The sequence below is a fragment of the Orycteropus afer genome, unplaced genomic scaffold, assembly GCF_000298275.1.
Source record: "Orycteropus afer afer isolate SDZICR_OR568_19922 unplaced genomic scaffold, OryAfe1.0 scaffold00142, whole genome shotgun sequence".
In the NCBI taxonomy this organism is placed as follows: domain Eukaryota; kingdom Metazoa; phylum Chordata; class Mammalia; order Tubulidentata; family Orycteropodidae; genus Orycteropus; species Orycteropus afer.
In genome coordinates, this window is record NW_006921729.1 from 6,441,148 (window position 1) to 6,454,646 (window position 13,499).

At 42.6% G+C, this 13,499-nt stretch overlaps 1 protein-coding gene across 1 annotated transcript; it reads left to right on the top strand.

Annotated features, from left to right (window-relative positions):
• The first annotated feature begins 1,666 nt into the window (after nucleotides 1-1,666).
• On the top strand, nucleotides 1,667-3,806 carry EIF1B (eukaryotic translation initiation factor 1B). Its single transcript, XM_007945738.2, has 4 exons — nucleotides 1,667-1,697; nucleotides 2,653-2,816; nucleotides 3,261-3,362; nucleotides 3,762-3,806. The coding sequence occupies exons 1-4, from the start codon at nucleotides 1,667-1,669 to the stop codon at nucleotides 3,804-3,806; spliced, it is 342 nt and encodes a 113-aa protein (XP_007943929.1).
• The last annotated feature ends 9,693 nt before the right edge of the window (nucleotides 3,807-13,499 follow it).

The window sequence follows — 13,499 nt, forward strand, 5'->3', positions numbered from 1 at the left end:
ATCTCCTTTCAATATGAATGTAGTATTAGAAGAACCTGTCACTTTGCACCAATAAAAGTCACAGATACTCCATATTATATTTCTGGTACAGATATCTCAAAATATCTTTCATATTTTATCACCTGTTTGAAATCAGAATTAGTTATTAGACCTGCTGCTAACCCTTTTGATTAATGTATTAATAAAGCACTTAACTATATTATAAAGGTATTGTTTTTAACTTAAAAATAATTGGTTCCCTTTGTAAACCTATGTTTTATACAGTTAAAAACACTATGCAAAGAAAGGGGTTCTTAGGCTTCACAAGACTGCTAGGCTAAAAAGAAAAAAAAAAAAGATTTAAGAATCTCTAAATTTTAGTCTATTTTTTTGCTTTTAGAAAGCCAACCAAGTTTGCTAGTTGAGTACTTGCCTGGGTGAGCCCATTCCTAACATCTCGGTTTGTTTTTCTGAGTTTGCACGTGTCTGACTTGATGTTAAGACATTACAGTATTAGTACTGGACTCTATCAATCAACCTATCTGCTGAGCACAACTTCTAAACATATTTGGCACGTAATCTGTTCAAGGCTCTGTGTTCAACCTTTTGAGGAATACAGGATGAGGTGGCAGGCTGGTTTTCTAGTACGTTCGGGGGACACATACCGGCCCCCACTAGATGCTAGACCCCTGCTGACGCTAGGGCAGTAGTTCTCAAGCGTTGTGCCTGATCAGCTGCATCACCATCACCTGGAAGTCTGGCAGAATTGCAAAATTTCGGTCTACCCGCCAGACTTCTGAAGAAAAACTCTGTGGGTAAAGCCTCGGGAAAATAAATCCACGCTGAAGTTTGAGAATCTCCGCACTAGAGAATCAAAATGTCAGCCCAACGGGCACACAGCCTCCCACCTCGAACTTTAAATGTAGATCAACATGGTTCCTGAATGAGGAGCTAGAATTTCGATCCAAGAGGTGCCGAGGTGCGGGTATCGAATGGAGAACTGAGGCTAGGAGGCTTGTTTTGCGCCCGCAAGGCAACTCGTTTTCATTTGCATTACTCGGGCTTTCGAGGTTGACTGATGGGGATTATCCCTCTAGCCCCAACCCTGCGTACAGCCACTGTACCACCGGAGAAAGGAAAAGAAAACTGAAGAGGACACTGAGAGCGCGCGCGAAGCTACCCCTGGGCTGCTGGCTCTGTTTAGATCTTTAGCTGCCACGACCCCCCTTCGAGCCGGGCAAGACCCCTTGGGCCATCGGGCACCCCCGGACGCACTCCCTGCCGGGAATTGCGGTCCCGGAAGTCCCGAGGGCTCCAATCTTTTCTGGTTTTGTCGCCTCCGGAAAACTACAAGTCCTAAGATTCCTGGAGCGGGTGGGTCACGTGGGGTGGGCGGCGGGCGCGGCTAAATAGTCTCCATCGGCCATTTTGTGCGAGAAGCCGCAGCGCCGCCTCTTCTTTCGCGTCCTCCCATCCGTCGCCGCCGCCTCTTCCTCCGCCTCCTCCTTTGCGTCTTCCTGCCTCCTCCTGGCTTCCGCCGCCGCAGACGCTCCAGTCGAATCCCAACCCCGGGGCGAAGCTTTCCTTTATTTATTTCCGTTTTCTCGCCACTGCAGCCTCCTGACACGGTGATCCGGGCGGGCCCCGCAGGAATTTTATCCCCTCACCGGCCTCACACTAGTATCGCATGTCCACTATCCAGAACCTCCAATCTTTCGGTAAGATCTGATCGCAGCCATCCCCCTCCCTTTCTCTGCGCTCCTCTCTGCCATCTGGCAGCCCCTGGCCGTCTTCCCCGGGGTCTCCCGCCTGGAGCACCACCCCAAAGGGCCCCGTTTCTGCCCTCCCCGCACCCCAAAGGGGCTTTGTCTCGGTTCCCAGAAAATGGCGACTGGGCCCCTGGCGACCCCCGCCTGCGGTTCCTCCGACTCTCTCCCGGGTGACTGCCGCCCGACCCCGACTCCTCCCGAAGCCCGTGCTGTCGTCCTCGGCCCGCCCCCTGCCCTGTCCTTGACCCAGCTCCGGCCTCAGCTTGGGCCCCTTGACATCTCGGTGACCCTCCTCCGCGGGCTCCCGGACCTGCCCTGCTCCTTGGAGGGGGGGCTCCGGGTCAAGAGGTTTAGAGATCTGTACCCACTAGCTGTTGAGAGCAGTTTTTGAGGTTATTAATTAAAAGGTGCGGATACAGGCCTCTTATCTCTCACAGGGGGATGAGTGGTCCAGTCTTAAGTGCTTGCGTAGTGATTTCTAAAATCACGTCTTTTGCGATATATTTGTACTATGTATGTATAGTATATACGTATATTTCGGGGGGGCAGGGCATAGTTACAGTTAAATGATTAGGGTGGGCATCTTTGAATGTTTTTGTTGACATGAGAATGTAATCTAGATGACGCACATTTTTATGGTGGGTATAAAATTAAAGTTTAAAGTCTCTTTTTTCTCATTAGAGGATAATATACTTGTACCATATTTCTATTTACATTACAATGGACATATCTCTAAATTTTTCTCTCACTTTTGGCAGGTAAAACCACCTGCCGTACCCCCCTTAAGAAAAAGCATAGACACTAGAACGTTCTTTGCTAACTGTCTAGATTTGTAATGTATTCTCTTTCTGGAAATTACTAAAAGATATTTTTCTATTTTGGATTTTTTTGTATTCTTTTGTAGACCCCTTTGCTGATGCAACTAAGGGTGACGACTTACTCCCGGCAGGGACTGAGGATTACATTCATATAAGAATCCAGCAACGGAACGGCAGAAAGACACTGACTACTGTTCAGGGCATTGCAGATGATTATGACAAAAAGAAACTTGTGAAAGCTTTCAAAAAGGTAAAAGTGTTAGGAAGAAAAGATTAAAATTTAGTTATTGATTCAGACTTTTAGATTGAATATGGTTCACACATTTAATAGAATATATCTGTGGATGAAAATGACTAGACCCAAGAGAGCTTTGTTCGTTCTTGAAATTGACACCCACAGATCCTGGTTATTCTCCCAGTATGGCACTCCCATCTTAAAATAAGATTTACATGGTTTTCAAATAAGCAGTAAACCTCATAAGATAAGAAATATTTAGTTCTTGATGTTTCATATAAAATCAGTTTCTTTAGTGATCAGCTGATGTGTTTTTAAATTAACCTGGGGGGTTGGGGATTATCAGGACAAGAGCTGTTTCTGAAATAAATAAAAGCAAACGTACTGAAATAGTTCATTTTAGTCTTATGGTGGAACTCTTTATTTGGTTCCATAAATGTACATTTTTTCCTTCTCCAGAAATTTGCCTGTAATGGTACTGTGATTGAACATCCCGAATACGGGGAGGTTATTCAGCTTCAAGGTGACCAAAGAAAAAATATTTGCCAGTTTCTCTTGGAGGTAAGTAGGTGCATTATGTGCAATCTAGAGATTTCTTCTAAGATTGAATTTAAAGACAACATGAATTAATTCCTACTTAGTGAGGATTATGGGATTAAAGTAAATCAATACAGTAACATACAGACTTAGGTTTGATTTAAAGGCAGAGGATTTTCATCATATTTTGTTCCCATCATTAGAATGACCTTATAGTTCCTGTATCTATGCAGGGTATTTCTTGGTACGTAAAGATTCTCAAATGTATGTGGAATTGATTTTGTTAGCAGTGTATGTACCAAATAATAAGTGTCACAATAAAGTAGAAACAATGATTCTTATTAATGATTGCTCCATGCTCTCTTAAGGATGAATTTGTCCCTGAGGGTGATCTGCTAAAAGAGATTTTATTTTATTTTACAGGTTGGCATTGTCAAGGAGGAACAGCTTAAGGTTCATGGATTCTAAAATGAACTAAATACATGGAGCATTTCTTGAATAATTTTGTTCTCTAAACCCAGTTTGGCTGCCTTGTGAAATGATTCTCTGCAGTAAATGGACTTTTCATTTATTTAATCATTCAAACTCCCATTCACATCTGCATGATTACAGAAAACATGGGGTATGTAGGCTAGTAACACATAAGAAAATTGCAGTAAGATGGTAACAACCCCGTATTCATCTTAACATGTTTCCAATGGAAAAGATTTTGTTTTGAGTGTTTATTGTTCAGTTTATTACTTCTCACTTGATTAAATGTTTTTTTGTTGTATTAAACCCTGTATGTTGCAGCTTAACAATAAAAAAAAAATCTATGAATACTTTTGTGAGCAGTTATGCTCCTAAGTCTAAGCAAGTAAGGTACACATACATGTTTTGTGTTTCATAATTGGTGCTCTCATTCTGCAGGGTATGCTTTCTGATTAGTTTCAGCTGCTGTTAACCCAAAGATTGAACCTTTGTTATATGTTAAACATGTGGTTTGTGTTCTTCATCTGACTAAAGAGTAGAAACAAGAATATAAACTCAGAGCTACTGCTCTGTACAAGCCAACTGAATTGTCATCAAATGTGTAAGAATATAGTGTTAAATTTTTGAAGAGTGTGGAATATGTCTAACTTAAGTATTAGCACATAGAGTTGTTTTACCTGTTTTTATTGATTATGTTACTGTGCTGCCGACATAAATCTGTCCCTAAATGCCAAGTAACTACAATAGGCTTTTAACATAAAATAGTCATGGGCACTGCCCTGCCTAGTGTCAGTGGGTGATACTACCATCTTACAAATGGAAGATAACCTGGGATTCAGGTTAACTTCCCTAGAAGTGCTAGAAAGTATCAGAATTGAAAAGCCAGCCTAGGGGTTTCAGACAGAAGAGCCAAGCTGTCGCTACACCCTGGTTTTTGGTAGGTGGTTGGAGAGCCATGGCTGACAATACATAAAGAAAAAGTAATAGCATAATTTGTAGTCTCAGTGAGGCTTCTGCAGCTCATCTTCCTTGTCAGGCTTCTTTATTGAACAAGAGTTATTGCTCATTTATACACGCCATGAAAACCATGGAGCATCCATGGATAAAGGCACCCACAAGTGTATCCTTTTTAGCTTAGTGCAATGAGCTAATGATAGTGTGTGAAATAAGCCCATCATTTAGGTCACTACATTCTGTACCACCTGAGCCCTTGCTCATAATCTGATGAACTGCTTTTGGGAGAAAACAAAATGAAAATAGTTCCCACAGAGTTTGCCTCTTAAAGATACTAAGTAATAGGATCTGTTTCCTTTTTTACATTCTTAGTTCCAGTCAAGAAAGACTATAAAGGGTATTCCAGAATATATGTCAGATTTGGGAAATAACCATATAATTTGGTCAAGAGAATTTTCAACTTGCCAAGAAACCCCCACCCTTCTACCTGTAACATTTTATATAATTCTATCTCTAGTTGAAGGGTGCTATGGAAATTGTAAAGTAGAAAGTTACATTAACTTGATAAAAGTTTTATAATTTTATTAAAAGTTACTAGCATTTTGTTAATTCTAGTAACTTTTAATAAAGTTACATTAATGCACATTCAAGTGTTGTCTAAATACATCTGCTGAGATCCGAGCTAGTGCCCTAAAAACTTAACGTGAGATTTATTGTAGGAAAAGTAGAAGGACTTGGGAAGCCTCCTCAGATCAAGCTCTTAGTTCTTTACATCATGTGTCAGGCATGGGGTTATGTGGCAGTTGATGGGATCAAAAGTCTTGAACAGTCTTTGGAGCCTGTGAGGAGCCCCTCTCCCCTTCAGCCCCAAGACTTGATTGGACTTGTCCCTCAGAGGGGTTCCCATTCTTGGAGCAAGAACAGACCATGTACTCTTCCTCCTTTATTGTCTGAGCAACACAATGGAAATAGAAGGCGTAATTAAGAATATCTGGATTTCTGCGATTTTACAGAAAACTGATAAGAGTATAGAATTATCACTGATGATAAAGCTAACAGGCTAGGAACCTCAGATGTACCTGAGCATGGAAACAGAGCTAACTGCTGTTGTCTGCCTGAAGGAGAAAAGGGACTAGGAAGCTTTGTGTAACAGGAGGGAAAATATTTTATAGATGGAGCAAAAACAACAGCCAAACTGGGTACCTTCTTGTGCTTCTCATGTGGGAAGATTTTGATCTGCAATTTCTTTAGTGGTCTATGCTTTCAGGTGCAAAATGGGAAGCTACTGAGTAAAGGACAAGCAGATTTGGCAGAGGGTTTGGCAAAGCCATTAGGAAATTAAGACCGTGGATTAAGGCACAGCTTGGAGTAATGGATTCTTGGCAGCAGTGCGCTCTACCTTTCATACCTCCCCACTGCCCAGAGAGGAAAGCCTGAGGAAGCAGCCTGATCTGCCCACTTAGAGACTCAAGTAACAGCTATTCTCTTAGCCATCTTTAGTAAGACTGCCATGAAATGGAAGGAACAGTTCTAGTCCTAGGCAGGATGGTAGTTAACCAAAATAACTTGAGAAATGCCAAATAGCAACGTAGGCTGCTATGTGCCACGTGCCCCCAGCTGGGCCTCAGCTCAAGGAATATGTGGTTACAGCCCAAGAATAATCAACCTCTGATTGCCCACACAAATCTGTTACAGGGACCCCTGAAGAGTACCTTTTCCAAGCCAGGAAGCCATGTGGGAAAAGACAGGAGGGAGGCGTGGTCCTGCTGTAACAAACTGCAACAAGCTGTGCTCACTTGACAGGCAGGCAGCAGCCAGGCAACGTTGTGCTTGTCTGAGATCAAGGGATCCAGTGAATCAGCTAGAATTAATCCTACTGTTTGTCCTGCACTGGAACTGGCAGGGAGTAGGGGCTGGCAGGAGTCCTGAGGTGTTTTTCTGTCAGGCTTTGGTTTCCTTGCCAGTTGAACCCCATCCTATTGTCCTAAGGTTCTGCCTGATAGCTTTTGTAGATACTTGGTGACTAAGAGATGGGAGAGGGAAGGCACATGCTGAATGGGGGTTGGGACACCCATTCCCCAGCCAACTCTATGGCTGAGGAGTCCCCTCCCCAAGCGAGGGCTGTGACTTTGCCCCATGAAATGTGGTGCGGCCTCCAGAGACTTTGCCCTTTAAGCAAATGGGTGGCACTCAGGCCATTCTCACCCTAGTACAGGGCCTTGATCTTAGCACCCTTTGTAACTGAAAAATACCCTGGAATGTGACGCTAGAGTTTTCAGCAAACTAGCCCCATTTGTAATACACAGTATTCTGAGCAGAGTTGACGCTACTCATAAACCAACTAGAAGGCTGCTTGCTTTGTGCCTTAGTTCTCTGGTGCCGCTCTAACAAATACCACAAGTAGAGATTTTAACAAACAAATTTATTCTTTGACAGTTTAGGAGGCTAGAAGTCTGAGTTCAGAGTGTCAGCTCTAGGGAAAGATTTTCTCTGTGTGTGTCTCTTGTTCTTAGGAGGGTACCAGTACAGGGACCCTGGGTCCAAAGGACACACCCCACTCCTGGCTTCTGTTTCTTGGGAGTTTGTTGTTGTTTGCCGCTGAGTCGGCCCCGACTCATAGCGACCCCTCCTTGGGTTTCCGAGGCAGTATCACTACAGAAGTAGGATTGCCCCACCTTCCTTCCGAGGAGTGGCTGGTGGGTTTGAACCGCCAGCCTTCTGGTGAGCAGTCAAGTGCCTTAGGCACTATGCTACCAGAGTGGTAAGTCTCTTTTCTCCCCTTTCCTTTTATCTCTTAAAAGATAAAAGATGTTTCAGTCCACACCGCAGGGAAGCTCCCTTTACATGGGATCAGGGCTGTGATGGGACTAAATGTGTTGCAACCCACCCTTAATCCTCTTACACCCTATTGGTTTATCACATCAGATCACATCATGGGGTATCATTACATTTCTGCCATACTACATCATTACATTAAACCACTGAGAAGCATGGCCTAGCCCAGTTGACTTAAATTTTGGGGGTATACAGTTCAATACATAATACTTGGGATGCTATAAAGAAAAGTGTAAGATATGATCCACTTCCAAAGTCTCTCCCTGGACTGCCCATCCCCTGTGCTCAAACTTAATACAATTGGCATCACTAATGAGGAGTCACTAAGGTATTGTCTAAGGAGCCCTAGTGGTGCAGTGGTTAAGCACTTGGTTGCTAACCAAAGGGTCAAGAGTTTGAACCCACCAGCCACTATGTGGGAGAAAGACATGGCAGTCTGCTATAAAGATTACAGCCTTGGAAACCCTATGTTGTTATGTGCCGTCAAGTCAGACCTGACTCATAGCGACCCCTCCTTGGATTTCCGAGGTGGTATCACTACGGAAATAGATTGCCCAACCTTCCTTCCGAGGACTGGCTTGTGGGTTTGAACCGCCAGCCTTCTGATTAGCAGTCAAGTGCCTTAGGCACTACATACACTACCCTATAGGACAGTTCTACTTTGTCCTATGGTAGCATAGTGGCTAAGACACTTGCCTGCTAACCAGACGGCTGGTGGTTCAAACCCACCAGCCACTCCTTGGAAGGAAGGTTGGGCAATCCTACTTCTGTAGTGATACTGCCTCGGAAACCCAAGGAGGGGTCGCTATGAGTTGGGGCCGACTCGACGGCACATAACAACAACAACAACAACACTTTGTCCTATAGGGTTGCTATAAATCAGAATCAATTTGACAGCAGTGGGTTTTCGGATAGATCAGCAACTTTTGTCTAGGAAAAGTAGTGACAAAAGCCCTTAAAGCCACAATACATGATGTACACGTTGTCATTCCATAAGGCCTGAAGAACCCAGCACAGGATTCACTTAGAAGACTGATCATTAATTATATGCTCATTTGGAAAGCCTCTGGCAACTCACCTCCACAATTAAGGAAGAGCTAGTGAGCACTTAGTGGTAACCTAGAAATGGTACTTTAGGAATTTGATTGTGCATGAGTCCATGTCTCCAACACCAGGGGGGCTCCTGGTCAGGGATCCCCCTTAGTGAAGTGTGAGGGAAGTATTAGCTCTAAAAGCATATCTCTTTGACCCTTCCACATTTCTACCAATAACTGCTCCTCGTTTTTTCATTCCTTTGCAATAATAAAAACACCAGCCTCTTTTCAATACTAATATTCTAGATCTTGCTCTGAGTGTGCTACACATATGAACTCATACAAATCTCACAGATTGAATGATCATCACAGGCTCCCTGGCTTAAACATCACAATTACCCCTTTGCAAGCACCCTCATCTCCCTAGAACCTCTCTCATTCCTTGGTAATCATTTTTCAAAACCCCAACCCTAGTTAAACTTGATTATCTTACTACTCTGCACCTCTATGTAGCAGCTGAAGGTGGATAGAAAAAAAAACTGGTTTTCCTCTTCATGAGCATCCTCCACCTTGCACAGCTGAAGCCTTTATCTCATCTATCATTGAGATATGTGTAGCTTCCTCATCTACTCCCAAATTTATCCACATATGCCTTCCTGTTTAAAATGGCATAACGTGTACTTGCTTCCATCAAAATCAACACCTCCATTTGTGTCCTGGACACTATGCCCTCTTCTCCATGAATTCGTTCTGTACTTGCCCACTTTCTTCTGAAATTTCTTCCTTTCTATGAAATCATTTTCATCAGATAGAAACATTGACTAGTATCTCCCATCTTTCAAAGAAGAAACCCCTCTTGATCTCACAATGTCTTCAGCTACTAAACATCCATCTGGATGTCTAATTGGCATCTCAAAATTAATATGGCTGAAGTAGAAATCTTGACTCCATGCTCCACCTCCAACCTCTTTCCCCAGTCTGCCTCATCAGAATAGATGGTACCATCATCTCCAAACTTGATCAAGCTAAAACCCAATCATCTTTGAGTCTCTTTCCTTTATTATCCCTATCCTTGTCCAATTTAATCAAGTCTTACTGTTTTAACTTGCAAAATATATCTTATATTCATCTTTTATCCCATCTCCCCACTATTCCACCCTAGTCCAAGTCACCATTATCTTTCACCCAGACTACTGCAGTAGTCCTCCACAAACAATCATCTTACATCCATTCACTACACAGAGGCCAGAGGATTCTTTATAAAATTCAAATATCAGCTCTCTGCACAAAATCTAGACTTCCCATTCCAGACATATTACAGTGGCTCAAGGAACCAACATGACCTGTCTCCTGCTTATTTCCACTACACTTCCAGTCACACTGGTATCCTATCTTACTGCATTTGTATTCACTGTTCACTTTACCTCCAGTCATCTGACCTGCTCTCCCTTCTTGCTTTCTTAGTTTCAGCTAATACCTTATTTCAGGAAGGCCCTCTCTGACCATCCAGTCTAAATAAACCCTCCTACTCATCCATCTCTAACATCCACCATCACCACTAGCTGCCATTGAGTAGATAACAACTCATGGCAACTCCATGTGGATCACAGTAGAACTATACTCCAGAGGGTTTCCAGTGACTGATTTTTTGGAAGCAGATTGCCAGGTGTTTCTTCCAAGGTGCTGCTGTGTGGACTCGAGCCACCAACCCCTCAGTTAGTGGCCCAGAGCATTAACCATTTATATCACCCAGGGACTCCATCACTAGCATAGCACCTGTGTTTTGTTTTCTTCATTTATATTTTTTATCCAAATATATCTTGTTCATTTCTTATTTTTGCTGGTTTACTTTTTATCTCCCCACAACTAACATATAAGGTACACAAGAGACATGTGTAGTAGATGCTGTGGGTGGCTCATGTGTATTTTCTTGGCACTGATATCCCATGCATGCTAACTAAATATTCCAACAGCAGCATCTGTGACTTGGTTGGAGGGCTTTATCTGACCACAGAAGGATCCAGGATCTACCTAGAAGTGGATGAAAGTGCCAAGTAGTTAATTGGCCCCCACCCTACCAGCCCTCAACCAGTGTCTGATAGGATGTAGTAGTATATGAGCATCCCAACTCCCTCACCCTCACTTGGGAAAACTCTGAGGCATGTTCTTTACTGGTTTCCAGAATTCCTTAGCAAAACTAGATCCCAGTTGCTCATAATGGTAACCTGTTGATCAAGCACCATTTACTGGCTTCCTTCCCTTCCCTGTCTCATTTCCCCATATCCCTACCAATGTTTTCTGAGATAAACTACGTGTCATCATATCCTTGTGACCTCTTTCTGGGAGCCCAGACCTAACACATCTCTATTTCCCACCCTCAATGCTTAGCACATAATGTTGTTGTTGTTGTTATGTGCTGTCAAGTCGGACCCGACTCACAGCGACCCCTCCTTGAGTTTCCGAGGCAGTATCACTACGGAAGTAGATTGCCCCATCTTCCTTCCGAGGAATGGCTGGTGGGTTTGAACCGCCAGCCTTCAGGTTAGCAGTCAAGTGCCTTAGGCACTATGCTACCAGAGCTCCCTAGCACATAATAGGTTCTAAATAATTATTTGTTGAACAAATGAGTAAGTCGTCCTTCCTCTGACCCCCATCACTGTTTGAAAAATTCCAGTCTAATTATCACACAAACTAAATGTGGATCATTTTTAATGTTGAAGGCGTTTGGAGCTTGTGTTCAACTAACTTTGAAATAGGAAATTGTTCAGATTTTTATCATAGGAATATGTGAACCTGCCACTCATCTGTTAGTTTGTTGTATTGTGGTAGCTGTGATGCTGAAAGCTATGATGCCAGGATTTCAATATGAGCAGGGTCACATATGGCCAAGAGGTTTCAGCAGTGTTTCTAGACTAAGACAGACTAGGAAGAAAGACATGGTGGTCTACTTCTGAAAAAAATCGGCCAGTGAAAACCTTCTAAATAGAAGGGAACATTATCTAATATAGTGCCAGAAGATGAACGCCTCATGTTGGAAAACACAAACTACAGCTGGGGAAGAGCTGCCTCCTCAAAGTAGAATTGACCTTAATGACATGGATGGAGTAAAGCCTTTAGGACCTTCATTTGCCAACATGACACAGTGCAAAATGAGAATAAACAATTGCAAATATCCATTATGGAATGGAACACGTAAAATTAGATATTCTAGGGATTAATGGTAGGAGCTCTGGTAGTGTAGTGCCTAAGGCACTTGACTGCTAACCAGAAGGCTGGTGGTTCAAACCCACCAGCCACTCCTAGGAAGGAAGGTTGGGCAATCTACTTCCATAGTGCTATCGCCTTGGAAACCCAAGGAGGGGTCGCTATGAGTCATATCTGACTCGTGGGCACATAACAACAACAACAGGGATTAATGAGCTGAAATGGACATTTTGAATCAGACAATCATATAGTCTATTATACAGGGAATGACAAATTGAAGAGGACTGGTTTGCATTCAGCATCAACAGGAACATTTCAAGATCTATCCTGTAGTACAATGTTGTCAGTGATAAGATAATATCCATATCCTTACAAGGAAAACCCACAAAGGTGGTGCAAGACAGGGCAGTGTTTCATTCTGTTGTACATATGGCTGCTATGAGTCAGAGCCAACTGGATGGCACCTAACCACACCACCACAAGGAAGACCAGTTAATATGACTATTGTTCAAATTTACACACCAAATACGAAACCCAAAGATGAAGAAATTAAAGACTTTTACCAACTTCTGCAGTCTGAAATTGACCAAATATGCAATCAAGATACATTGATAATTACTGGTGGTTGGAGCACAAAAGTTCAAAACAGAGAAGGACCAGTAGTTGAAAAATATGGCCTTGGTGATAGAAGTGATGCCATTTATCATAATAAATGGAGAAAATATTGATATTGTCAAGGATTTCACTTTACTTGCCTCTACAGTCAACACCCATGGAAGCAGCAGTGAAGAAATCAAACGACATATTGCATTGGGCAAATCTGTTGCAAAAGTTCTCTTGAAAAAAAAAAAAAAAAAAAAAGCAAAGATGTCACTTTGAAAGGTAACATGTGCCTTTTTCTTTTATCTAGTACTTGGTAAACTCTCTCTCCCTTTCTCTCTTGATTTTGTTTATTACCCTCTTATTCTTAATAAAGCTCATGCCATTAATGAGACCCCCTGACAGATTTTTTTGGTATCTCCAAATCCATTGGAAGGGAAATTTCAAATCCCTTGGGAAATTCCCAGGGCACTTGGTAAAACAGAGCATCGGTGAAAAAGGTGAAGTCCTTCAACAAGATGGATTGACACCATGGCTGCAACAATGGGCTCAAGCACAGCAACAATTGTGAGAATCATGCGAAGGAGGACAGTGTTTAGGTCTGTTGTACATAGGTTCATTGTGAGTCAGAACTGACTCAATGGCACCTAACAACAACCACATTTAAAAAAAAAAAAAAAAACACAATTAATATTAGCAAAACATCCCTTAACCCCTTCTATCTTCCCTGTCACCTTCCCTGGAGTGGAGTAAGAGGGGAAGGGCTTAGTCTCAGGGGAGTAAAAGCTGGTGGATGCCAAGCAAGGGCCTATTCTACTAGGACCTTGGAAAGACCCAGGTTCTAGGCTTCTTTGTCATTTGGCAACATTTTCCTAGTGTTTCAGCCTGGTTGCGATTTAGTTATCATCTTATCACAATCCTTCTCCCTTCTTGATGTTTATCAGGGAATGATGGATTATTTAATTAAAAACATTGGAAAATTAGGCTAAACAGAGAAAAAATTGGGCCCCTACCTCACACACAAATGAACAAATATGTCCTGGAAAAGTGCAACCGGAATGCT

Coding starts and splice junctions, on each gene's coding strand:
- EIF1B (XM_007945738.2), top strand. CDS start 1,667: ATGTCCACTATCCAGAACCTCCAATCTTTCG. Junction 2,817..3,260: donor TTGTGAAAGCTTTCAAAAAG/GTAAAAGTGTTA, acceptor TTCCTTCTCCAG/AAATTTGCCTGTAATGGTAC. Junction 3,363..3,761: donor TTTGCCAGTTTCTCTTGGAG/GTAAGTAGGTGC, acceptor TTTATTTTACAG/GTTGGCATTGTCAAGGAGGA.